Source organism: Pimephales promelas, chromosome 12 (assembly GCF_988280905.1).
Source record: "Pimephales promelas chromosome 12, fPimPro1.hap1.1, whole genome shotgun sequence".
In the NCBI taxonomy this organism is placed as follows: Eukaryota; Metazoa; Chordata; class Actinopteri; order Cypriniformes; family Leuciscidae; genus Pimephales; species Pimephales promelas.
Window position 1 is genome coordinate 11,652,070 of NC_142780.1, and position 27,674 is coordinate 11,679,743.

Here is a 27,674-nt window from a genome sequence, read left to right on the forward strand (position 1 = left end):
AGGCCGACCTCCTGAAAGATTTGGATGAGGGGGAGGGGCCTACTCCTGAAGATGTCGCGGAGTTGAGGAAGGCCGCAGATTTGTCTCTCCGGGCCACTAGGGAAGCGGCCAGCGCTATTGGCCGCTCTATGGCGGCCATGGTGGCCACGGAGAGGCATCTGTGGCTGAACTTATCCGGTATTAAAGAAAAGGATAGGTCCTTCCTGCTGGATGCGCCGCTTTCGGCTTCTGGCCTGTTCGGCGACGCCGTTAATTCGGTTGTCGACAGGTTTCAGGAGTCGAGAAAACAATCTGTGGCGTTCCAGCAGTACCTCCCCCGGAAAGCGAAGGCCAAATCTAGTAGGGGGGGGGCAAAGCAATCAGCCCCAGCCATCAGCCAGCTCCTCCCACAGGGCAGAGCAGAAGGAGAGCGTTTCCTCTAGAGCCCCCCCTCCGGGGTCTTGGCAACAGAGGAAACGCTCCCAAAAACCTAGGCTAAGAGGACTTCGGAAAAGAGGTCCTAGCCAAGGCAGGACTTCAGAGGGCTGCCCCCTCCGCAGTGAGACAACCGAGGTTGTTCTCACAACGGGGCCCTCTAGGAAAAGATGCAGGTCCGCCGTTAACAGCGCTTCGGGCCGCATCAATTTCCAGCGAAAAGACACCAGAGGCCAGCCTCGAGAGGCTGGTACCCTTAGCAGATTTTGTAGAGGGATGGTATCATCTTCCCAACATATCTCCATGGGTCCTGCAGATAATACGAGTTGGGTACAGACTGCAGTTCGCGCACCGCCCCCCCAAGTTCTCTGGGGTGGTGCTCACTGCGGTGGTCCCAGAGCAGGCTCAGGTGCTGGAACAAGAAGTACAGACTCTGCTGTCGAAAGGAGCCATAGAACGTGTTCTTCCGGTAGACAGGGAGTCCGGGTTTTACAGCCGGTACTTTATAGTTCCAAAGAAGGATGGGGGGTTAAGGCCAATTTTGGATCTCAGAGTGTTGAACCGGTCTCTGAGAAAGTTCAAATTCAGAATGTTGACCATTCCAACAATCGTGAGTCAAATCAGATCCGAGGACTGGTTTGTCACGATAGATCTGAAAGACGCCTATTTTCACATCTCCATCCTTCCTTGTCACAGGAGGTACCTGAGGTTCGCTTTCGGGGGCGAAGCATACCAATATCGGGTTCTTCCGTTCGGCCTAGCACTCTCTCCCCGCACATTTACCAAGTGTATGGACGTGGCCCTTGCTCCACTGAGACTTCAGGGGATTCGCGTATTGAATTATCTCGACGACTGGCTTATTTTGGCCCAGTCTCGGGAGATGGCAGTTCGGCATCGAGATGTCGTTCTTGGCCATATTCAAAAATTGGGGTTAAGACTCAATTTGAAGAAGAGTGTGCTAGAACCGTCCCAGGGCACGACCTTTTTGGGAGTCGTGTGGGACTCGATTACAATGCAGGCACGTATGTCTCCCGCACGTATCGAGTCAATTCTGGCGATGGTGTCCAGGGTGAGGCTAGGTCAGGCCGTCACTGTGAAACACTTTCAAAGGATGCTGGGCCTCATGGCAGCGGCATCCAACATTATTCCTCTGGGCCTCCTTCACATGAGGCCCCTCCAGTGGTGGTTGAAGACCAAGGGGTTCTCACCCAAAGGAAATCCGTTCCGTATGATCAGAGTAACGCGCAAGTGCCTTCAGTCTCTGCAAATATGGAAGAAGCCTTGGTTCCTATCCCAAGGGCCAGTGTTGGGGGTGTCATGTCGCCGGGAAACCGTTTCGACAGACGCCTCCCTTACGGGCTGGGGCGCGGTCATGGACGGCCGCTTTACCAGGGGTCTGTGGCAGGACCATCATCGCACTTGGCATATAAATTGCCTGGAGATGATGGCGGTATTCAAGGCTTTGAGGAGCTTCCTCCCAGACATCGAGGGTCGCCACGTCCTTATACGGACGGACAATACGTCAGTGGTGGCCTATCTGAACCGACAGGGGGGACTCAGATCGCGCCCTCTGTGCAAACTGGCGCATCAGATTATCCTTTGGGTCCAGGGAAAGATATTGTCAATAAGGGCAATGTATATCCCAGGGGTTCAGAATCGGGGAGCAGACATCCTGTCGAGGCAGGGGCTGAGGCCCGGGGAATGGAGACTTCATCCGGATGTGGTGAAGTCGATATGGGAGAGGTTCGGACCGATGGAAGTGGATCTGTTTGCGTCTCGAGAGACGTCCCACTGTCCACTTTGGTTCTCCCTCTCACATCCAGCCCCGCTGGGGTTGGATGCCATGGTACAGGCTTGGCCGAGGCTTCGCCTGTATGCTTTCCCCCCGATCGCTCTGCTCCCAGGGGTCCTGGAGAGGGTCCATCAAGAGGGCATCAGTCTACTTCTGGTTGCCCCGAGATGGCCGACACGAGTATGGTTCTCGGATATAATATCACTCCTCATAGCTCCGCCATGGCCGATTCCTCTGAGGAGGGATCTATTGTCTCAGGCGGAGGGCACAATCTTCCACCCTCGCCCAGAGTTGTGGAAGCTGTGGGTCTGGCCTCTGAGGGGGTTCAGTACCTAAATGCTGGCTTATCAGCTGAGGTGGTTGAAACCATACTTAGCTCTAGGGCCCCATCTACCAGGAGATTATATGGCCTCAAGTGGAAGGTGTTTCACACTTGGTGTGGAGAACGAAGGTTGGATCCAGTAAACTGCCCAGTGGCTTCAGTTCCGGAATTCCTTCAGGATCGTTTCTCTACGGGTCTCTCCCCGTCCACTCTTAAGGTGTACGTGGCTGCCGTTTCGGCTTTCCACGTGCCAGTAGATGGTGGACCTCTGGGGAGGCACCAATTGGTCATTAGGTTTCTCCGTGGTGCTTGGAGGATGAGGCCGGCGATCAGGTCCAGGGTGCCTGCCTGGGATCTGGCAATAGTTCTGGAAGGGTTGTCCCTCGCTCCCTTCGAACCTTTAGAAGAGTCGGCTTCGCCTAAGGACTTAACGCTGAAAATGGTCTTTCTCTTAGCGATTACCTCTCTTAAGAGGGTGGGAGATCTCCAGGCCCTGGCGGTAACGCCAGCTTGCTTGGAGTTTGCCCCTGGCAAAGTAAAGGCCTTTTTGCACCCGAGTCCGGGCTACGTGCCTAAAGTTCCTTCGAGTACGGCTCGCTCTGTAGTCCTTCAGGCATTCCATCCTCCACCTCATGTGTCGGCGGGAGAAGAGAGGCTTCACTTGCTCTGCCCCGTCAGAGCTTTGAGTGTATACTTGGAAAAGTCTGCTTCTTGGAGAAGATCTGACCAGTTGTTAGTATGCTTTGGGTCACCTAAGAGGGGGCTCCCGGCGACCAAACAAACTATAAGTAACTGGATTGTCCAGGCTATTACTGAGGCTTACAAGGTGCGTGGGGTTCCTTCACCTTTGGCCTTAAGGGCTCACTCGACTAGAGGCATGGCTTCCTCTAGGGCCCTTCTGTCGGGAGTACCTCTGCAGGAGATTTGTGAGGCAGCCGGCTGGGCTACCCCGCATACTTTCATCAGGTTTTACAGTCTCAGCCTTCCCAGTACGCCCGGTGCACACGTACTCGGCCCTTGCTGAGTGCCTAATCAGTTTCACTCTGGGGCGGGTCTGTTCGGTGCGTGGCCTAGTGGGTACTCGTTCCCCAAAGAGTCGATTTTATCGACGCAGTGTTGAGTTCCCTCGATAGGGAACGTCTCGGGTTATGACTATAACCCTTGTTCCCTGAGAAGGGAACGAGACACTGCGTCGTGTTGCCACGCCCCCTTTTCAGACCCTTGAGCGTCTTGCTTCATCGCGAGGCTAGTGTGTGTTGTGACAGCGTCACTTTTATACTTCCGGGTATGCCGTCACATGTTACGTCACGACGCAACACCAATCAGGATTGGATTAGTTTCATTCATACTTCAGAGGCGCACGCTTAGGGAGCGTCCCCAAAGAGTCGATTTTATCGACGCAGTGTCTCGTTCCCTTCTCAGGGAACAAGGGTTATAGTCATAACCCGAGACGTTATTGCAACATGACTTGCCAACTGAAGATGAACTGATCCAAAAATGTGGGTTTGTCATTAGTCTACCAGCCAAATATCTACTGTCTTTTTTTTCCCTCATACTGCTTTAGCCATTAAAGTGTCAGTTGTTGGAGTCTATTAGTATTTCCAGGGCTGTACATTTCTTTCACCCTGAGTTTTATAGCTGTTTTTAGAGACAACACAGTGTTCCTTGAAGTCAATATTCCTCTTCTTGGTATTTCTAAGAACTTTTATGTTGTTGTATTCCAGACACTTCCAGATGTTTTAAAGATCTAAGAACCTGGTGGGCCTGGTATATGAAAATACATTATTGTAATATTGCTTTGATTCTCAAAAGAACTTTTTATTTCTCAACTTATATTATCTTTTTTTTTTCTCATGCCTTAATGCTGATATACATATAAAACATTAGATGTGCTGTATATTACTATTCAAAAGTTTTGTCGCAATAAGATTGATTTTTTTTTTAAAGAAGTTAATACATTTATTAAGGCTGTGTTGAATTAATCAAAAGTGACAGTAAAGATCTTTACATTGTTACAAAAAAACTTTCTTTTGAACTTATAATAAAAAATATAACATTCCAGAAACATAATAAGCATATTAGAACAATTTCTGAGACATACGACTTAAGTATTAGCTGCTGAAAATTGAGATTTGCCATCACAAGAATAAATTACCTATTAAAATCTATATAAAATAGAAAACAGGTATTTTAAAAGGTAGTAAGATTTCACAATATTACTGTTTTTAATGTATTTTTAACCATAGAAATGTTAAGAATATCTTAAAATATTAAGACATTTTAATGACACAAGACTCTTGAACAGTGTCTGTATGTGTATGTGTCACAACCTATACATCTAACAGACCAATGTTTGCATTTGAGTAAAGAGTAAAGTACTCTATGAATGTGGGTCTGTTTTCACAGTGTAATCCATCCTTCCAGAGGAATTAACAGCAGCTTGACCGTCTGAGGATAAGCAGGGCTAAAATATCGTCTGTTGTACCTTTAGCATTATATTAATACCACAGGTTTAAAGAATAACCAAGTCAGTACATGCCAAGTCAGTGCATGTAAATGCTGCTTGACATAGCTATGTTTATTGATATGTTATGTTGTTATGAACCTATGCTTTAGATTATAAAGCAGGTAAAGCCAAGTCAGGTCGCATTGTAGAAGATCTATGAACCTTAATAAACACCTCATGGATATATTGCATCCACATGTTAGCAGACACTTGATCTACGTACAACAGCACATGGAGGATTCTTGACGACACGTGTGTTTGGGGATAAATGAACCATAGCATCCTTGAATAGTTCCAAACATGTTACAAACATGGTATTTGTATATGAATTAAATCAAAAATAATGAATGGTAAAGTTTTATTTAACTCATATATATATATATATATATATATATATATATATATATATATATGAAGAGTTCAGATGCAAAAGCCTCTAAATGCCATTTGAAATTTTCTTCTTTAATGATGATTTTTATGAAACCTGTATATTTAAGTTCAGTAATTTCACTTATATAACAATTAATAGGTAATTATCATTGCCATTTAAGTGAAATTACTGAACTTAAATATACAAGTTTGATAAAAATCCTCATTAAAGAAGAAAATTTTAAATGGCATTTAGAGGCTTTTGCATCTGAACTCTTCATATATTTTATAAAATTGTGGAAAAGTTTCTATGACATCTACCATTATGTCATAGCTTTTCATTTCTTATTTGAACTGATCAACTTGAACAAGATGAATGACAAAGTTTTGTAAAGTCAGCAAAAAGACAATGCAGACCTATAGATTATGGTCCCAGACAAACTTAAAGTATGAAATTAGAGGTCTTAGAGGTCTGGGCCTTCTGCTGAGTTCAGTCAGACAGAACCACAGCGGCTTCCCTCAGTACCAGTATGGGTGGAACTTAGGATCAGTCCCACTCGACTAGCTAGAACCCCTCCACATGCTCACTAAACAAAAACACAGTCTTTTGTTGCCCTTAGGAACAAATCTTTTCACGAGTTTGAATGAACCAAATGACACGAAAAAAGATTTGTTCATTTTGATAAACGAGTTTGAACAGGAGAGTCACGAACGCACATCACAGAACAGAGCAAGGCGACCATTTGAGCTTATAAAACTTAAACTTATTATTTTTTTTTAGTATTATTGTATATTACAATTTGTATTATTGTTATTATTATTATTATTATTTTTTTAATGAGCGATCGTTTTGCTTGATAAGACCCTTATTCATCGTCTGGTTGTCGTTTAAAGCTCTTTGAACAGTTTTCAGTTTGCACTGAAACTGTCTTTTGGAGCTTGAACCGTTTGGTGCCCAGTAAAGTGCATTATATGGAGAAAAATCCTGGCATGTTTTCATCAAAAACCTTAATTTCTTTTCGACTGAAGAAAGAATGACATGGACATCTTGGATGACATGGGGGTGAGTAAATTATCAGCAAACGTTTTTTTTTTTTTAAAGTGAACTACTCCTTTAACATTCAGACTGCAGGAGACCGTCTCGGGTTATGACTATAACCCTTGTTCCCTGAGAAGGGAACGAGACACTGCGTCGATAAAATCGACTCTTTGGGGACGCTCCCTAAGCGTGCGCCTCTGAAGTATGAATGAAACTAATCCAATCCTGATTGGTGTTGCGTCGTGACGTAACATGTGACGGCATACCCGGAAGTATAAAAGTGACGCTGTCACAACACACACTAGCCTCGCGATGAAGCAAGACGCTCAAGGGTCTGAAAAGGGGGCGTGGCAACACGACGCAGTGTCTCGTTCCCTTCTCAGGGAACAAGGGTTATAGTCATAACCCGAGACGTTCCCTATCGAGGGAACTCAACACTGCGTCGATAAAATCGACTCTTTGGGGAACGAGTACCCACTAGGCCACGCACCGAACAGACCCGCCCCAGAGTGAAACTGATTAGGCACTCAGCAAGGGCCGAGTACGTGTGCACCGGGCGTACTGGGAAGGCTGAGACTGTAAAACCTGATGAAAGTATGCGGGGTAGCCCAGCCGGCTGCCTCACAAATCTCCTGCAGAGGTACTCCCGACAGAAGGGCCCTAGAGGAAGCCATGCCTCTAGTCGAGTGAGCCCTTAAGGCCAAAGGTGAAGGAACCCCACGCACCTTGTAAGCCTCAGTAATAGCCTGGACAATCCAGTTACTTATAGTTTGTTTGGTCGCCGGGAGCCCCCTCTTAGGTGACCCAAAGCATACTAACAACTGGTCAGATCTTCTCCAAGAAGCAGACTTTTCCAAGTATACACTCAAAGCTCTGACGGGGCAGAGCAAGTGAAGCCTCTCTTCTCCCGCCGACACATGAGGTGGAGGATGTGGAGGATGCCAGGGGCAAACTCCAAGCAAGCTGGCGTTACCGCCAGGGCCTGGAGATCTCCCACCCTCTTAAGAGAGGTAATCGCTAAGAGAAAGACCATTTTCAGCGCTAAGTCCTTAGGCGAAGCCGACTCTAAAGGTTCGAAGGGAGCGAGGGACAACCCTTCCAGAACTATTGCCAGATCCCAGGCAGGCACCCTGGACCTGATCGCCGGCCTCATCCTCCAAGCACCACGGAGAAACCTAATGACCAATTGGTGCCTCCCCAGAGGTCCACCATCTACTGGCGCGTGGAAAGCCGAAACGGCAGCCACGTACACCTTAAGAGTGGACGGGGAGAGACCCGCAGAGAAACGATCCTGAAGGAATTCCAGAACTGAAGCCACCGGGCAGTTTACTGGATCCAACCTTCGTTCTCCACACCAAGTGTGAAACACCTTCCACTTGAGGCCATATAATCTCCTGGTAGATGGGGCCCTAGAGCTAAGTATGGTTTCAACCACCTCAGCTGATAAGCCAGCATTTAGGTACTGAACCCCCTCAGAGGCCAGACCCACAGCTTCCACAACTCTGGGCGAGGGTGGAAGATTGTGCCCTCCGCCTGAGACAATAGATCCCTCCTCAGAGGAATCGGCCATGGCGGAGCTATGAGGAGTGATATTATATCCGAGAACCATACTCGTGTCGGCCATCTCGGGGCAACCAGAAGTAGACTGATGCCCTCTTGACGGACCCTCTCCAGGACCCCTGGGAGCAGAGCGATCGGGGGGAAAGCATACAGGCGAAGCCTCGGCCAAGCCTGTACCATGGCATCCAACCCCAGCGGGGCTGGATGTGAGAGGGAGAACCAAAGTGGACAGTGGGACGTCTCTCGAGACGCAAACAGATCCACTTCCATCGGTCCGAACCTCTCCCATATCGACTTCACCACATCCGGATGAAGTTTCCATTCCCCGGGCCTCAGCCCCTGCCTCGACAGGATGTCTGCTCCCCGATTCTGAACCCCTGGGATATACATTGCCCTTATTGACAATATCTTTCCCTGGGACCAAAGGATAATCTGATGCGCCAGTTTGCACAGAGGGCGCGATCTGAGTCCCCCCTGTCGGTTCAGATAGGCCACCACTGACGTATTGTCCGTCCGTATAAGGACGTGGCGACCCTCGATGTCTGGGAGGAAGCTCCTCAAAGCCTTGAATACCGCCATCATCTCCAGGCAATTTATATGCCAAGTGCGATGATGGTCCTGCCACAGACCCCTGGTAAAGCGGCCGTCCATGACCGCGCCCCAGCCCGTAAGGGAGGCGTCTGTCGAAACGGTTTCCCGGCGACATGACACCCCCAACACTGGCCCTTGGGATAGGAACCAAGGCTTCTTCCATATTTGCAGAGACTGAAGGCACTTGCGCGTTACTCTGATCATACGGAACGGATTTCCTTTGGGTGAGAACCCCTTGGTCTTCAACCACCACTGGAGGGGCCTCATGTGAAGGAGGCCCAGAGGAATAATGTTGGATGCCGCTGCCATGAGGCCCAGCATCCTTTGAAAGTGTTTCACAGTGACGGCCTGACCTAGCCTCACCCTGGACACCATCGCCAGAATTGACTCGATACGTGCGGGAGACATACGTGCCTGCATTGTAATCGAGTTCCACACGACTCCCAAAAAGGTCGTGCCCTGGGACGGTTCTAGCACACTCTTCTTCAAATTGAGTCTTAACCCCAATTTTTGAATATGGCCAAGAACGACATCTCGATGCCGAACTGCCATCTCCCGAGACTGGGCCAAAATAAGCCAGTCGTCGAGATAATTCAATACGCGAATCCCCTGAAGTCTCAGTGGAGCAAGGGCCACGTCCATACACTTGGTAAATGTGCGGGGAGAGAGTGCTAGGCCGAACGGAAGAACCCGATATTGGTATGCTTCGCCCCCGAAAGCGAACCTCAGGTACCTCCTGTGACAAGGAAGGATGGAGATGTGAAAATAGGCGTCTTTCAGATCTATCGTGACAAACCAGTCCTCGGATCTGATTTGACTCACGATTGTTGGAATGGTCAACATTCTGAATTTGAACTTTCTCAGAGACCGGTTCAACACCCTGAGATCCAAAATTGGCCTTAACCCCCCATCCTTCTTTGGAACTATAAAGTACCGGCTGTAAAACCCGGACTCCCTGTCTACCGGAAGAACACGTTCTATGGCTCCTTTCGACAGCAGAGTCTGTACTTCTTGTTCCAGCACCTGAGCCTGCTCTGGGACCACCGCAGTGAGCACCACCCCAGAGAACTTGGGGGGGCGGTGCACGAACTGCAGTCTGTACCCAACTCGTATTATCTGCAGGACCCATGGAGATATGTTGGGAAGATGATACCATCCCTATACAAAATCTGCTAAGGGTACCAGCCTCTCGAGGCTGGCCTCTGGTGTCTTTTCGCTGGAAATTGATGCGGCCCGAAGCGCTGTTAACGGCGGACCTGCATCTTTTCCTAGAGGGCCCCGTTGTGAGAACAACCTCGGTTGTCTCACTGCGGAGGGGGCAGCCCTCTGAAGTCCTGCCTTGGCTAGGACCTCTTTTCCGAAGTCCTCTTAGCCTGAATGACGTCCCTCAGGTCGCCCCTCTGGCTGGAGGACTTCGGTTTTTGGGAGCGTTTCCTCTGTTGCCAAGACCCCGGAGGGGGGGCTCTAGAGGAAACGCTCTCCTTCTGCTCTGCCCTGTCGGAGGAGCTGGCTGATGGCTGGGGCTGATTGCTTTGCCCCCCCCTACTAGATTTGGCCTTCGCTTTCCGGGGGAGGTACTGCTGGAACGCCGCAGATTGTTTTCTCGACTCCTGAAACCTGTCGACAACCGAATTAACGGCGTCGCCGAACAGGCCAGAAGCCGAAAGCGGCGCATCCAGCAGGAAGGACCTATCCTTTTCTTTAATACCGGATAAGTTCAGCCACAGATGCCTCTCCGTGGCCACCATGGCCGCCATAGAGCGGCCAATAGCGCTGGCCGCTTCCCTAGTGGCCCGGAGAGACAAATCTGCGGCCTTCCTCAACTCCGCGACATCTTCAGGAGTAGGCCCCTCCCCCTCATCCAAATCTTTCAGGAGGTCGGCCTGGTATGCCTGCAAAATCGCCATTGAGTGCAGACACGAACCAGCCCGACCCGCCGCCATGTAAGCCCTGCCCACCAATGCAGATGTCTCTCTGCAGGGCTTACTAGGCAACACCGGGGTCTTTAGGGAAGACGCCGATTCGGGAGAGAGATAGCTCGCTAAAGCCTCCTCCACCTTCGGCATCTTCCCATATCCCATATCTCGAGCCCCCATAACATTGCTGTAATCTATTACATTGGGACTCGAAATACGGGACGAATGCGGTCTTTCCCACGTTCTCGAGATCTCTTTATGGAGATCAGGGAAAAACGGCAGACCCCGGCGGTGAGGCTGTGACCTGCGCTGCAGGTAACGCTCGTCCATTTTACTGGTGACTTGCGTTTCCTGCTCATGTTGTGGCCAGCTGATGTTTAGTCTGGCCACAGCGCGTGTCACAACCTCCACCAGCTCCTCATAACCCAGGCCGCGTGATGGCGTGCTGAGATCACGGTCGTCCGCATCGATGCTGAGCACGTCCCCTTCCTCAGAAGTAGACAGCTCAAGCACCGGGACCTGATCGCGGGTAGGAGAAACCGCAGCGCGGGCTCCCACACCACTCTCAGAGGCTGCGGGATCAGCCGATGGCGAGCGAAAAAATGCCTCAGCATTCTCACTCTCCTCCGCCAGATCCCGCTGCGAACCCCAGGATCTCAGTCGCCGCATCGCATCGACATATGCGGGACCGGAACCCTGGGGAACGCGAGCCTGACCGTGCTCGTCAAAGCACGCCAGCCGGGAGCGCAGCACTCTAATAGGCAAAGCCTCACACATTTCACAAGCAGCCCCCTCGAGAGCTGCCCGTGCGTGCTGCACTCCCAAACAATACACACAGAGAGAGTGTGCGTCCCCACCCGTGATGTAACGAGGACAGGGATGCACACACCTCTTGAATTGTTCACTGGCCATATTTTCTTTCAATAATAAGACAAACAACACCAAATAAGACAGACAGTTTCAACATAAAGCGCTTGCTGAAGAGCGAAAGCTAGTGTGTGTTGTGACAGCGTCACTTTTATACTTCCGGGTATGCCGTCACATGTTACGTCACGACGCAACACCAATCAGGATTGGATTAGTTTCATTCATACTTCAGAGGCGCACGCTTAGGGAGCGTCCCCAAAGAGTCGATTTTATCGACGCAGTGTTGAGTTCCCTCGATAGGGAACAAAGAAGATACTAGACTTCCTTGCATGTTCAAAGACTCATAAGAAACATCCAGAGAATTTTCACAGAACACAAGATGGATTGCTGACTCCAAGCCAATCTGATGCATTAGTGCTGGGGGGGAAAAAAGAGTTTTTTTTTCCCTCATTATATCAAAACATTAGGAATTGAAATGTGTATTAAATGCGATATGTGTGAAATGTGATATGTGTACTTTTGAAGAATAAATCTGATGAACAAATATCTTAGCTGTGATGTGTATGAGCATACAAAAATAATTATTTTAGAATATTCAGAAATGAATGCAAATGGTGATTCTTCTTGAATCTTTTGGATTCCATGTTAAACCAGTAATGTGAATGTTGGTGCTGGTAATGCATTCTTCAGATAGCATTCAGTAACCATTAGCTATAGGTATTTGACGTTGTTTTATAATGCTCAAGTACAATGCCTGTTATCACTGTGAAGCTGCTTTGAACCGATCTATATTGTTAAAAGCGCTATATAAATAAAGGTGACTTGACTCAAGTTGTTGTTTTTATATTGTTTTCAGCAACATTTGTTGAAAGACCATCATCAAAATTCAAAATTCCTTATGATATGAAAATATTGTTTCAAATTTACACAATGTACACAAGAGAAGAATCGGGGGGAAAAATCCCATTAACTTTTTTTAGGGCCTGAGCACTAACAGTGCGAGGACCCTATTGAAACTGTTAGGGTTATTATTATTTTATTTATTTATTTATTTATTTATTTTTTTTCTGCAAAGTAAGCGCCATTTTCGGGGCCAGGTGTTGTCAGGACTGGTGAAAAATTTTGTATTTTGTGGGTTTCGCGGATGGGCGGGGCAAAATGGCTCGCTAGCGCCACCTAGAAAATTGAAAAAAATTAGCCCCTCGTCCACGTTCAACCTACATGCACGAAATTTGGTGGGGATGTGTATCATTTCAAGACGCACAAAAAAGCCTCAAGAAACAATACCCTAAACTCGACAGGAAGTCCGCCATTTTGAATTTGGCGACCGATTTGGGACGATTTATACACTCCGTACTTTAACGAACTCCTCCTAGGGATTTAGTCGGATCGACTTTAAATTTCTGCTGTGCCTTCTAAAGGCATTGATGATGTAAAGTTGTGCTATCTGCGTGTTTTCGTCGATGGGCGTGTGTGTGACTTTGATGATTCGCCATGAAACTGGAAGTTGTAGTAACTTGGCTGTAAATGCCCAGATTTGCACGAAATTTTACAAATTTGACAAGAGTCCCACCCTGAACAAATCTACATGCCGACATTCACCCACAGTCATAGCGCCACCTAGTGGCAACAGGAAGTGACCTTTAACGAAGCAGAGTAGCAAATGCACAGCCGCACCTGCTGAGCTGCAAAATATGCAATGCGGCCGCCTCACACCCCGACGCGCTACAGGTGCGAGGGCCCGCCCATCGCTGCTTGCAGCTTTAATTTTTAATTATTTTTTTGTCATGAAAAATGCTCTCAATAAATAATATTTAGATTATCAGCATCAAAATATGTGTATGAAAAAAATGCCAACAACAGTTCCGTTTGCATTCAACAAAGTGATGATGTGTGCGGCACCCGTTAACACATAAACACATTTACATAAGGAAACAAAACAATCCTGTTCTGGTTCTGGGACATTGTACATAGCGTTCGGAAGCCATAAAACTACTGACGCTCTACAGCCACATCACAGCCAGATTCTGGGCTTTGTGGTCTCGCTCTGAGAACCATCTCTAAATACGAGAGTGCCACAGGACATTCTGTTCTCAGCTCGTGCTGTGAAGGCTCCAATCAGAGCTGAAAGAGATATCCCACAATCCTTCATCCTACTGCGCTCAAACCGAGCTTTTTGTTTTTTTGTACGCCATCCAAGAGTTCAAAGTGTTACCCTCTGGTGAGACAGCAGAGAAGGCGCTGTTATGGAAAGGAATGAGTTTTTGAATTCACTGCCACCTGTAGTTTACACATGGAGAACGTGGCTACCAGCTGCCAGTTGCTTTAGATCTTGTTCTGTGAATACAATGGCACAGTTTCAGCTGAGCACATGACAGGGCCGCGTCTGAACGATGCTGTTTTTCTCATAGCCTGCAAACACGCCCGTGACCCTCCCCAATTACAGCAGGGGGGCATCTGAGGACAAGGAGAGGGCCTCCTCTCGTCTCTTTCATCACATATTGGGCAATTGCATCACGGACGTTCCCTTTGCTGAAAGAGTACGGGAGAATTTTTATGGAGATAGATATACATGTGAGCCCGCAATGACACGTCTGACGTGGATACAGCTGTCTGATATTGTATGTGCACTATTATTTTCTTCGAAACAAACGCTTTTTGTCTTATTTTCTATATAAACAAAGTTCTTTATTTAAAATTATGTTAGATATTTTTTAAAAACATAAACCTAAAAAAAGCATTCTGCTAAACATTAAGATAAAAACAAATACATTTTATTTAAGCTATGAATAACAGCTAATTGTTCTTTGTTATAATGATATTTAGATATTTTACTGGCAGAAAAGGACCAAAATACTGATTAACGAAAGGTTTTTCACTGCACGATGAGATTCATAGACAACATTTTGGAGGGATTGAGTTGTTTCCAAGAATGTTCTGTCAAACTTACAAAACTAAGCTGATGAATTCCTTTATGGACAATAAAAATAGTTCCAAAGTGTGTGCTTGTGTGTGTGAGGGAGTGATGTGATGTCAACAAAATGCTTTTAGCATGACCACTTCATTGGCTTCTGTCTCTGCAGGATAATGTAGAACGAGCTGCCAATCACAGACAGGCAGATCTGATTGGACCAAGTTTTCAGCAGTCAACCAATCAGAATTCAGCTAGATATCAAGGTCAGTAAATTTTCATGTGCACTTCATAAAGTTCTTAAAATAAGATTCCCTGGCTATTTTTTCTTTGTTCTTAATATCCAAAACAGAAGAGTTTTTAATAGATTTGCGGAATTGCTCATGGTTTAACAACAAGTTTGTTTGTGTGTACATACTTGATTATGGGCGGGGGCCGTCTGTCTCACACACTTGGACTTGAGTTGGGGCTGTCTGTCGTAGATGCCTTTTATGGTTGGAGACTTGCTCATTAAGTTCAAACTGGGATCTATATTCAGGCCTCTTCCGCTGTAAACACCCCTACAGTTCAAAGGCTTGATTTGTAAAGACACAGGGTGCCACTCATTAAGCCGCCAACCTAATTGTGCAATACAAAAATACAGAGGCATGATATTTGGAGCATGAGATTTAAGCACAATATCGCCTCAGCATGGGAGGTAGAGCCTGAAGTTTTTTTTTTTTTTTTTCTTCCTGAAAGTCTGATGCTGTCATTGAAGTAAATGGAGCAGAAATTCTCATTTAGGACTTCTCAGAGTACGCCGTGAATCCTCACAGCTGTGACTACGCTAAACTCTTGGTTGTAATAATTTAATACCCCTTAATATTTCATTTGTTCAGTGGTCTTTGTCGAACACAGTTGCTTTATTTTCTGTTGGTTTCTGGATTTTTAAACATTTAAACATTTTTCTTCAGATTATTAACCGACCACTATTATCACGTCTAAAGGGGATGAATGAAAAATAGCGAAGCATGTTCCCATGCCTGTTCTTTGACCCTGCCATTTTCATACTCCATTGAAAACAACAAACTGTGACAACAAAGGTCTTATTTTGGGATGCTGGAATACAGCTAAGAATAGATGAGAAGCATTTGTTTGTCAAATCTCAGATTGAGGCCAGAAATATATGAAATATTTGTTGTTATAATATTTTGATTGTGGCAATGATTTTCAGGTCGGTATAATCTCTACTGTCAGATTATGTTTATCACTAATAATTCACTTGGAACAGATGTATTTCACAGCAAATCATTGCCTTGTATTCTACCTTTTGGATATTTATTTGTACTTTCTGCTGTGATATGGAATGAATTAATATATCCATATGAACTTGACTGGTACTTACCTTTGGTCGGACAGAAAATCTGCCCGTACTGTGATTGATCATTATATATATTGAGCAGACAACTCCATCATGGCACGGGCAGCTCTTGCCAGAATAAGCTGCAATATTCAGAAGAGTTCATGCCTCATGCCAGTGATCAAAAATCTGACTTTGTGTGACTACACCAGAAGTGACTGTCCTGTCCTTCTTTAAAAGCTAAATGAAAAAAATGTAAAAAACAAACAAACAAAAAAACAAAAAAAAAAACAATATTGACTTAAATCTATATTAATATAGGTTTAATATATAAATCTACTTTAATTATATAAAACATACTTAAAGGGATAGTTCACTTTGAAATTCATTTTTGATAAGTTTTAGCTTACCTCAAGGGCATCCAGGTGTCTTTGTTTACACATTATTTTCAATTTTGATATTTTTCGGTCAAACCGTTGTTGTCTATCAGTCATATAATGCAGGTTTAGGGGGTCCACCCTCGGTTTACCTCAAAGAGCATAAACAGAGAAGTCAAAATTAAACATGACTTAATGACGCGTAAATGTAAGTACACACTGATGGCCTAAGACACGAAACGAGCATTTTGTGTGAGAAAACGAACAGTATTTATATCGTTTTTACCTCGTGTAACCACAGCCATGTCCAACTGATCTGACGGCACGGGAGCTTCGGTCTGCGCATGCGCCGGAAGTGATCGCTTGTGCGTGTATGTTACTCATTCTAACTTCCAAAATCTCAATGTAAACAATGAGTAACATACACGCACAAGCGATCACTTCCGGCGCATGCGCAGACCGAAGCCTCCGTGCCGTCAGATCAGTTGGACATGGCTGTTGTTGCTTGAGGTAAAAACGATATAAATACGATTCGTTTTCTCACACAAACCGGACGTTTCATGTCTTAGGCCATCAATGTGTCATTAAATCATGTTTAATTTTGATTTCTCTGTGCATGCTTTTTGAGGTGAACCGAGGGAGGACCCCCTAAACCTGCATTATATGACTGATAGACAACAACGGTTTGACCGAAAAATAGCAAAATTGATAATACTATGGAAACAAAAACACCTACATCTTGGATGCCCTTGAGGTAAGCTAAAACATATCAAAAATTTATTTCAAAGTGAACTATCCCTTTAAACCTTAAACCCAATATTGATAAAACACCACATTGATGCCACATCAAATCAACTTTGCAGTCAAATTGTTTATCTATAATTACATATAAGACAACTATTTATGTATGTACGTTTGTATATTTATCAGGTTTTCTGGAAGAAAGACTCAAAAGTACATAGATGCTAAACTTAGATTTTAAAATAACTTCCAACAAAAGATTGGGGCAAGCCATCTGGCTCTGAGCCAACTCAAAGAGGGAAAAATTAGAAGAGGTCAGACTGACATGGATCAGGGCAGAGAAACAGTCTGTACAGCGATCAGATCCAGACGGGAGACAAGAGAAGGGTCAGACAGGCAAGAAGGGTATTAGGTGGACAACAGCTTTGGGTTCTAAGGTTAGTGGCGAGCAAAAATCATGGCTATACAGTACCACAATGGAATCAGCACCAAGGGATAATCCATGGACCAGAACCAATGATGAGTACAAGAGTCAGCACTGGGATGGGCAGTCTGTTGTGCTCTGGCGGGACTGGGAACCACAGCACTACCTGGGCAGCTGACAGTGATGTAAGAGACAAGACCAATAAACTTGACAAGACTAACGCACTGACAAAAAGCAAGGAGAGAGTAGAAACAGTTGTGAGACAATAAAAAAGGGGCATGGGGAGAACGCAAGACAGGTTTGACATGGGAGACATGAAAGACAGGGTAGACACAACAAAGGGAGTGGAGTAGCCGAAGTTGCACTGCTGCTGGACTGATGACTTTTGCAATGGTGTATATGGCCACAGATGGACCTGTGCCCCAGGACTGGACCAGCACTTCCATGCTCTGGATGAAAGTCTGAACCGAGAAAATGGCAGCTTCGGTATGGCAGTATGGGTAGAGAACAGAGGAGGTTGATAACCCAGGCAACACATGAATGGTATTTGAGTAATGGGAGGCCAGGCATTGCAGCATCCACTTCAGATCTTGCACTCTCGGTTTGGCCATTGGGCTGTTTATTGAATCAGGAGGACAGATCAAATATAGCCCAAGTTCCTGTGGTCAGTCCACACAATGAAAGGAATTGCCGAAATAGAAATGCCACTCACCAGACCTCCCTTCACACTGATGATCACTGGCTTTGACCATCACAGTAAAGACAGAAATCTTTTTTGAGACTTCATTGTCTTTCCTGCATGGGCTACAGCTTGTCATGTGGTTCTGGCGTTAAAAGAACGGAGGAGGTGCAGAGGGTTTGGACACTGCTCTTAGCTCCATGCGGCTGTCAAGACAGACGCCAAGGTCGATCAACTGTAAACCCAGAGTACTTTATAATCATATCAGGTGTCTCTCCTCACCCACCACCAGTGTGCAGCATCCACCTGGATGATGGGACGACAGCCACAGTATAATGGGGCCAGTTCTAGGTTCGAATTTACTAGTTCTGGGTTTGAAACTGGAAGGCTGGAGAGTTATTTAAGGTATCCCTTTGTTGAGGTCAGTGTCTCTCCTACACTGCATGGTTCTGATGGACCCTTACGCAGCAATATCCAGTGCATTGAATTCTTTAGAAGAAAGAATGGTTTTAGTGTGGTGGGCGGATGGGGCTTATAAGATTATGGAATGTGAAGTATATGAAACCCTCTGATTAGATTGATGTTTTCCCAAGAACAGGCCTTGATCTCCATTATTGGTTTTCCAGATTTTCCCACTCCTTTTATGCTCTGCTACTTGACTGCCAGGGGTATTTTTAGCTAATCTCTCTGACTACTTTTACATGCACATCAAAAATCTGCTTATTGCAAGAAAGCTGTTTAAGGAGTCATCTCAAACCTGCATAACTTTCTTTTGTGGAATGGCAAAGAAGATATTTTGAAGAATGTTGGTAACTCTACAGTTCCCTCTATGTGGCGAAACTCCAGAGGTGAAATGCAGTCATCTCAATAGGAATCCACACGATTGAGAATTTTATGAGGGACACTTGAAAAAAAAAAATCGGTGTGGATTTTACATTACCTTCAAGTTTATTGACCTGTTAACTATTTGGTGCGTTCACCAATATAAAGCTGCTGGATTTGGACGTGACCTCTGAGTAAGCAGTTCTTCATGCATCGCTACACTATTGACAACATTCCTTGCCTACAAAATTTTGCAGAAGTTTCGATAATGTGACCACTTTTATCTTGTGACCTCATGTTATTACATGGCTAATAAGATATTGTGTGAAAATTGACTTAAATTCCATCATTATCCTTATACAAGCTACTATAAAACTATAGCATATTAGTCATATAAACTACCTTTTTTATTGTATATTGAAGAATCAGGATCAGCCCTGCATCTATTAACAGTATGGAATGGTTAACTAAAATAAAATTCCTATTTTCTATTCTTCTACTCCTTCTCTATATGAATCCCCCATCCTTTATATCTCCCTCCTTCCCTTCTGTCCACCCCTCCTGTGTGGTGCTTATATGAAGGCACTGTATTGTTTAGACAACTTGGGAAAGCTTTATTAGAGTGCTGTGTATATCTGTAAAAAACACTTGCTCCACTGCCTCCTTTCACATGTATACATCTGCGTGTGTGTGTGTGTGTGTGTGTGTGTGTTTGAGGCACATATATCCCCCACAGGTCTTCTACAGGACTTTCCTGCCAAAGCGACTCCTCCTTTCCCCTTTTTGTACTCCCGTCTCTTTGTTCACTCACAATTTGCATGCTAATTGTCACCAGCTGGATGGCCTAATGAACTCAGTCATAAACATAGTACTGTAAAACATGGTGCTTTTAAAACGTTTTCTTTAACAGTCTTTGGCATAAGTGAAACAATTTAACCACTTTTCTTGGGCAAAGAATCAGCAGCCTCAAAAGTAGATTAGCTGAGATGTATTTTGCAACTGTCCCACTACCAGATACACAGTGGTAAATTAGCTCATGCACACCACTGCTAAAGTGGACCCATATGAAAATCAGCGACACCTCAGGGTGTGTTTGGGTATCACCCTTTACTAATCCTACACATTACTCTCAAAACCTTGGGCCAACATTTAAGACAAATTTTTAATTCTGGGTACATACTACATTATTATAGCCCCATTTTTTACTCTCTGAAAGTTTTATGGTAGCAATCATGAACAAATTCCTGAAATTGGAGGCAAGTCGGTGCACTTCACTTGAGTTACGTATTGCATACTGTATATTATCAAAGAAGTGATCTGAGAGAAGAGCCGATGCATCGGCAATGCCCATGAGATTTTTTGCGTTCAAAATATCTGGACTTGTCTGCAACTTGGAGTAATGCAGTGTGAAATGTGTTAACTGATTACATCGGTAACAATCTACAGCTAATGAGAGAGTAAGATGGGTGGGAAGGGGTAGCTATAGGTGGAGGATTAAAAGACCTGCAACAGAAAACAACCATTCTTCTTTGTATTCTTTTTTTTTTTCGCTGCAAATCATCGCACAGACAACTTGGATCGCAAGCTTTTTGCGGGCTACAAGTTTTATCAAGAAGAAATCGAGTCTCACGCGTGATCTTACATTATTTCGTGTATCACTTCTTTAGTGTATTTGATTGTGAAACTTATGCTGGGGACACACTTAACGACTAGCTGAAACATTCCAAGACTGAACTGAGCTCACTTACAGACTGTATCCAGCGACTGGAGCAGATTTTAAACACCGAATGTTAACACCGATTGAACGCAACTGTGTCTGACCCAGCGTTTTTGGGCATGATCAGTCTTAAGTATCAAATTACATTCATAATTGGCCTTACAGTTGTTTAGTGTGTCCCCAGCTTAAGCTTGTAGACCAGACAAAGTTGTCTGTGATTCTTCCCATTGAAATGTTTGGTTACATGTGACCCACTTTTGCCGATCCATCGTGTAGTATGTATGTGCAGACAACAGCAACTAATGATACCTCAGACAGTCGTGTAATAATTTTAAAAAAGCTATTCAACAAAAATCGTGCTGTGTGTTCCCGGTTTAAGGCCCTGGTTATACAGTACATATTAATAAACATAGCAGGTGATCAAGTGAGCAGCAGAGAATGACATTTTCAATTACTATTAATGTGTGTCTCCTCCTTTAAAAAAAAAACAAAAAAACAACATAACTGAGCAGCGAAATCTACACAAGAATCTTACTCTTACCGGGCACTGATATTAAAACGGATAGTCTTCGCAGATTTTTTTGTGTGTGATTTGGCTCTATTTATTAATTTTATAATAAAATGTTTCATTGGATACCATTCATATTGAAATGAAAGGAAAGCATGCTTAAAGACTAACTAAACACTAAACCAACTTTTTTTAGTTAATGATCTGTGAGAATGGATCTTTATCAATACCAGTCATTGATTCGAGTAACTTTTTTGACATTTGTTTATAAAGTGTTTTATTTCTACAATATATGGTGTAAAAACGTCTTAGTGCTGCCCTCTTCAGGTTGAACGGTGGTTACTGCTGTTGAATTTTCCTATTGGATGTTCCGCACTTCGTGACGTACGCAGGTTTCAGCTCACCACGCGAGCTACGCCCTTGGCAGTATAAAAACCATCTTGTGTCGTCAAAACCACAGTCAGGAATTGGAATTGCGAGTATTGAAAACGATCAGGATAGAGTGTTTTAGCATCTATTTCGTCCCCTCTATCACCGCTGGGGTCAGCCCACTTTTTCAGCATTTTCAAATATTGCCAGTGGGTGGAGTCAGGCTCTGACCCTTTAAGATTGGCGTGCAAACGGTAGCTCAGGTAGGTAAAAAAAAAACAAACAAAAAAAACAAAACAATGAAAAGCGTTATAATAATACAAAATCAGCAATCACAGGCATTCACATGTGGACGTAAGCATTACCTGAGGTAATTTTTTCTTGACCATTTTACAGAAGATAAAAGTCACCGTAATCATTACTGACAACATCCAGTTGATTACTGAGATGGCACATTTGGGCGAGACAAAAAACGAATAATTATTTTAGGAATCTGAGCTAATTCCTATATATACTGTATATGAACTGAACTGTAAATGAAATATAATGAAACTGCTCCTGATGAATAAAATGAAAAAGCTACATGTAAATCCTTCCCAGCTTAAACACAACTGACCGGTTAAGTAGTTTATTAGTACTTTTTCATAATTTCATGACTTACTAATTGACAATGTAACTACGACTTTGCATGCTCATAACTTATTTTGCTCTTTATTCTATATTGAGCACCTGTTCAATATCTAATTAATGCAATTATCTAATCAACCAATCACATGGCAGTTGCTTCAATGTATTTAGGGGTGTGGTCCTGGTCAAGACAATCTCCTGAACTACAAACTGAATGCCAGAAAGGGAAAGGAAGGTGATTTTAAGCTATTTTGAGCGTGGCATGGTTGTTTGTGCCAGGCAGGCCGGTCTGAGTATTTCACAATTTGCTCAGTTACTGGAATTTTCACTCACAACTATTTCTAGGGTTTACAAAGAATGTTGTGAAAAGGGAAAAACGTCCGGTACGCGACAGTCCTGTGGGCGAAAATGCCTTTTTGATGCTAGAGGTTAGAGAAGAAGGGGCCGACTGATTCAAGCTGATAGAAGAACAACTTTGACTGAAATAACCACTCGTTACAACCGAGGTATGCAGCAAAGCATTTGTGGAGCCACAACACGCACAACCTTGAGGCGGATGGGCTACAACAGCAGAAGACCCCACCGGGTACCACTCATCTGCACTACTCATCTCCAAATAGAAAAAAACAGACTACAAGCTCACCAAAATTGGACAGTTGAAGACTGGAAAAATGTTGCCTGGTCTGATGAGTCTTGATTTCTCGATTTCAAATTGGTTTCTTGAACATGACAATGAGTTCACTGTACTAAAATGGCTGCCACAGTCACCAGATCTCAACCCAATAGAGCATCCTTGGGATGTGGTGGAATGGGAGCTTTGTGCCCTGGATGTGCATCCCACAAATCTCCATCAACTGCAAGATGCTATCCTATCAATATAGCCCAACATTTCTAAAGAATGCCTTCACCTCCTTGTTAAATCAATGCCATGTAGAATTAAGGCAGTTCTGAAGGCGAAAGGAAGTCAAATACAGTATTAGTATTGTGTTCCTAATAATCCTTAGGTAGTGAGTGTATAAGCGTGCGCCTTCGCATTTGCGCATGCAATTTAAGATTGTGTGCTACAAACAAATATAATGTTTTTCTGAGGTGAGAGTGTTTTTTATGTTACAAAAATAATGTTAGAATAATGACACTGACATATAGCAGTGTCAACCTTGCAACCACGTTCCCTGAAAAGGGGAAGGAGATGTTGTGTCTTTTGTTGTCGATGCTATGGGGGATGCCATCAAGTTTAAACAAACGGCAATAATCATCGTCAGATGGCAGCCCATGAGGTCACACACGGAGTGCCCATGAGTGTAAAAGAGTGCCTGATCTGTACGCCATTAACGATCTTAACACCATTTTGTCTGACGGACATATTGCAGTTTGTCCAATAATTCTCTTGAACCAGGCTTTATACTCCAATGAAGCCGTAAGTAGGGAATTGTATTCCCTACTTAAAGATCCCAATGTAACCAGGGGAGAGCAGATAATACCCTGATTTGCCTATAGAATCACACATTCAAGGGGAGTGTACAGTATATCCTTACATCAGAACTCAACAATAGTTGGGGAGGGACTGCAGCAACCCTAAGGATGCAAGGCTTAAGCATTGTTCTTCTAGAGAAGCGTGCAAAGATAATCTGTCTCCAATATACTTTCCATGCCTATGAAGTTGGAGAGGGCAATAGAGCTGAATTGCAACTCCATCCACCCCTTTAACTTCTCTATTGGAGAACTCATGCAGGTATATGCAGAAAATGTTCCCTAACTCTGCTACTGTCAATACCACTCCTTCATTCCTCACAGAACCCCCAGAGAGGGATATATCTCATGGAAGCTGCTGACTGAGATCCCAGCTCTGTAAACATCTGTCCGACCGCTAAACTCTGCAGGACAGTGGCCCTCTAGGACCGAGTTTGAGACTTGTCCCTCGGGAGAAAATCAAGCAAGAACAGAGCTTTTTACCACAATGAGTGCATCCAGCTTCGTTGAGAGTTGAACACGCTCCAACAGACTCTTGTCTTACACGCGCAGACAAACAAGCGGCTCCTGAAGACAAAAAAGCTTAGATGTCTAACTCATACCCATATGGCACTCCACATGTGACATAATTGACTGTCGTCTGCCAATGATTATTTCCAATTGTTTACACATGCATCAGACACTGCTCACTCTGATCGTGTTCCCCATAGCATCAACACGAAGACACAGCATCAAAGTTCCACTTCGAAAGGGAAACATTAGGTGGAGTACATCCAATGCTAGTCTTCAAGGACACCATAGATGGTGTCACAATAGTAAAAAGATAAATATCCAACAGAACAAACAAACAAACAACAACAACAACAACAAAAAAGAACATAAATTAATAATAAAAATGTAATTAGATTACAAAGTCTCTATGCTCACCAAGGCTGCATTAATTTGATTAAAAAAAAAAACAGAAAAAGCTGTAATATTGTGAAATGTTATTACAATTTAAAATAACTTTATAATATATTTTAAAATGTAATTTATTATTGTGATGAAGTGCTGAATTTTTAGCAGCAATTACTTCAGTCTTCAGTGTCACGTGATCATTCATACATCATTCTAATATATGCTGATTTGGTTCTCAATATTATCACAGTTGAAAACATTTGTCCTGCTTGGCTTTATTTTGCGTGTGGAAACCATGATTGTGGAAACCATACCACATACCAGGATTTTATCATGATTTTTTTTAAGGAATAGAAACTTCAAAAGAACAGAATTTATTTGAAATAGAAATCTTTTATTAGTTTACATCATTAATGTACTGTCACACTGTTCATTAATGTAATGTGTCCTTGCTGAAAAAAGCACTAACCCTTGACTTGGACTGAAACAAATCCACTTAGGTCATCATTTGACTCTCAAATCTTTAGAATTGTTTGGTTCTTGACTCCAACCAGCCAAGCACCAGTTCTGGCTCTACCACCATTCTGATGTGAAATGGCAAAAACGTTGGAAAAACTCAATTCACCTCAGCCTGGAATTGAAACCGCTCCAATGGCTATACTCAGATTCTGTCACTGTACTTTCACAAATAATTTTAGCAGTACTTTAATCAGATTTGATTTCCCACAAGCTAATAAGACATTTGATGCAGTGTTCCCATGGCTGCTGAGTCAGTTTGCATTACGATCTGCACTCGCTGAATTCTGAGTACTGACGGCAGCCGGCGGGCCTGGAGAAGCTGTTCTCCTGAATCATTCATGTAAGATACGTCTGAGATGAGTCTCAGGCCCCCCTGACAGACCTCTACCTGAAAAATACCAGATTTCAATTTTTAAAATTTTCTGTAAAACAAAAAGCTTTTAGAATTCAGTGACTCATATCCAGAGGAAAGGTTGAAGGATGGTTTGCTGTCTCCAGGATGTCTCTAAATAATTAATAGTTGAACTTTCTTATGTCAATTTTTTTTATCATCCCTAAAAGACTCGAAGATCTGAATCGTATACCTCTCATTATGAACCAAACAGTTACTTTTTAAAGAATATTCTGTTTATTCTTTCCAATTAAATGAACATAGCTACGTAGCCCATTCTTGAGAGTATTGAGAGTATTAGTATTATTCAGGTTTTTTAATATATTTTTACTTGCACGGATTAATTGTTCACCACAAGACTAGTAATATGCGCTAACAAAGTAAATAGGTTCAATTTTGATTTCACGGGGACTTTAACGCCAAAAGTTAAAGTCTTTTTTTCAAAATAGACTAGCATTCTAAACTACATAACAATATCTAAGGCTGTATCAAAAGGTAGTTGTGCATCCGCTGCCATGTTGAATCCATAGAAATAAACAAACTTCTTCGGTGTGTCGCATATATGTCGTCATCGCCTTGCTGCTCCCTCCCCGTTCTGTGATTGGTTCCCTAAATGAAATCAGAACCATGGCACCCATATTGCGGATAAATCACGCTGCGGGAAGGCAGCATGGGGAAACCCAGACTATGAGAGTAGAGATGTAGAAATCTCTGATTCATGGATAAATCATTTCCTTGAGCATGTGACTAACCTGCTGAAAATGTCAGTTGTTGTTTCAGCATTGAAACGTCTTTCTTCAGAATTCACCATTTTTTGTAGCAGTCACATTCCTCATTGAAAGGTATATTAGGTGAGGGTCTTTATCTCCTCAGGTGTGAAGCACACATCATTCACACCTCCTCACTTATTTCCTGTCTAAACAAAAAGTATTGGGGTGGAGTTATGGGCAGGGTGATTTTCACAATGTTTTGTAATTACAAATTATTTTGTACATTACAAAAATTATATAAGATCCAGTACTCAAAAGTCTTGTGTTTAGTATGTGTTTTATGGCCTTATTTTAACACAGTCTCATCCCAAAAAGTCATATAACTGACGTCTTGGGGCGTATTTTGACCATACGTCAATATCCGCCTTTTTAGGGCCCCCTTAAACGTCGGTAGATGGCGATCCCGGGCCGTCATACAAATGACGCTTTACCTTTAACGTCAATTAGGTGACGGGTTAGGTTTAGGGTTAGGTTTAGGTATGGGGTAGAGTTAGGATCCCATAACCTCATCTACCGACGTTTAAGGGGGCCCTAAAAAGGCGAATATTGACGTATGGTCAAAAGACGTCCCAAAACGTCAGTTATATGACGTCTTGGGATGAGACCGGGTTGCTTATTTCAGTCACTTAAATTTTTAGTGTTTTCAGCAACCACTCATGTTATTTTTTCAAAATTACAAACATGTACATACATGCTGTACACATATTACTGTAGCAGAGTTTGTGCTGAATACAGTGTAATCTGACTTTATCCACTAATTGGTTTATAAAAAAACCCTAAAAATACAAAAATAAACAAATGTTAGGGCTTCACCATGGCCAAAAAAACCCCTAAGATCCCCTCAGGGTTAAGGTTAAATGTTTGTGAAAACATTATCAAAACCTACATGGCCTACATAGGGACAGATTTACTAAACAGGGCAAATTTACGTGTGGGCGCAATTCCAAAAAAGCACAAATGGTAATGTTCTGTGCGTGACCTACTGGCAATTTCAAGAACAGGGATCTGATGCAGCCGGATCATTTCCATATAGACCAACGCAATCTAGCGTCTGGTTTAAGACGTGCTTTTTTGGAGTGGTAAATAATGGCTCAACTACTAGTAAAGTGACGAGCGCAAACCTTAATAGCTAAATCACCTTGCATGATTCATTTAAATACTCCCCTCCTATAAATGCTGCATCTGAAAGGGAAACTCCTACAAATGCTGATACAAAAAGGTCAGAAATGTCCCTGTCCACTCCTTTTCAACCCTAACTTTCTCACTGTGTGTCTTTAGCAAATCCGTACAGTTTTTTAAAGCCAAAAGAGGGTTTGTGCTGTCGCAAGCTGTTAGTAAATCTCTTTATAAGATCTGTGTGAAGATGTTAATATTAAAATGTATTCTATTTGTAAAATCGAAACAGAATTCAACAGTGATTCAACCTTTATCCATGTTTTCGATTCACCCATATACGTTGAAAATGCCTGCAGGGTTTCAACTCATTGTTTAATCCAGTACACAAAAGTGGTCTGAATAAATTTGTTCATCAATTAGATTTACCATGAATTCAAAATTGGCAATTATTTATCATCATCATTATTATTATTTGAATTTATTGTTATAATGCAGTTTTATTTTAAATTATTTATCAGTGCACATTATTATTATTATTATTAATTCATGTCTGTTTAACCCTGTGTTTACTTCTGGAGTGCCTGCATAACCCTATCTAAAACAGTTATCTTCGTAAACGTA

General features: G+C 43.5%; 1 protein-coding gene across 7 annotated transcripts in view; it reads left to right on the forward strand.

The window, feature by feature from the left end:
* grb10b (growth factor receptor-bound protein 10b) overlaps nucleotides 1-27,674 on the forward strand; it is a 142,877-nt gene that overhangs the window by 50,092 nt on the left and 65,111 nt on the right. For 5 of the 7 annotated variants that reach the window (XR_016145690.1, XM_089117501.1, XM_089117499.1 and 2 more), the window contains exon 3: nucleotides 14,460-14,553. The exons of the other annotated variants lie outside the window; for them this stretch is intronic. Coding sequence is in view for 4 of the 5 variants with exons in the window: in XM_089117501.1 (XP_088973627.1) it covers nucleotides 14,460-14,553 (94 nt within the window). In the remaining variant the exon portion in view is untranslated. The remainder of the gene's footprint in view (nucleotides 1-14,459; nucleotides 14,554-27,674) is intronic. 7 annotated transcript variants of the gene reach the window in all.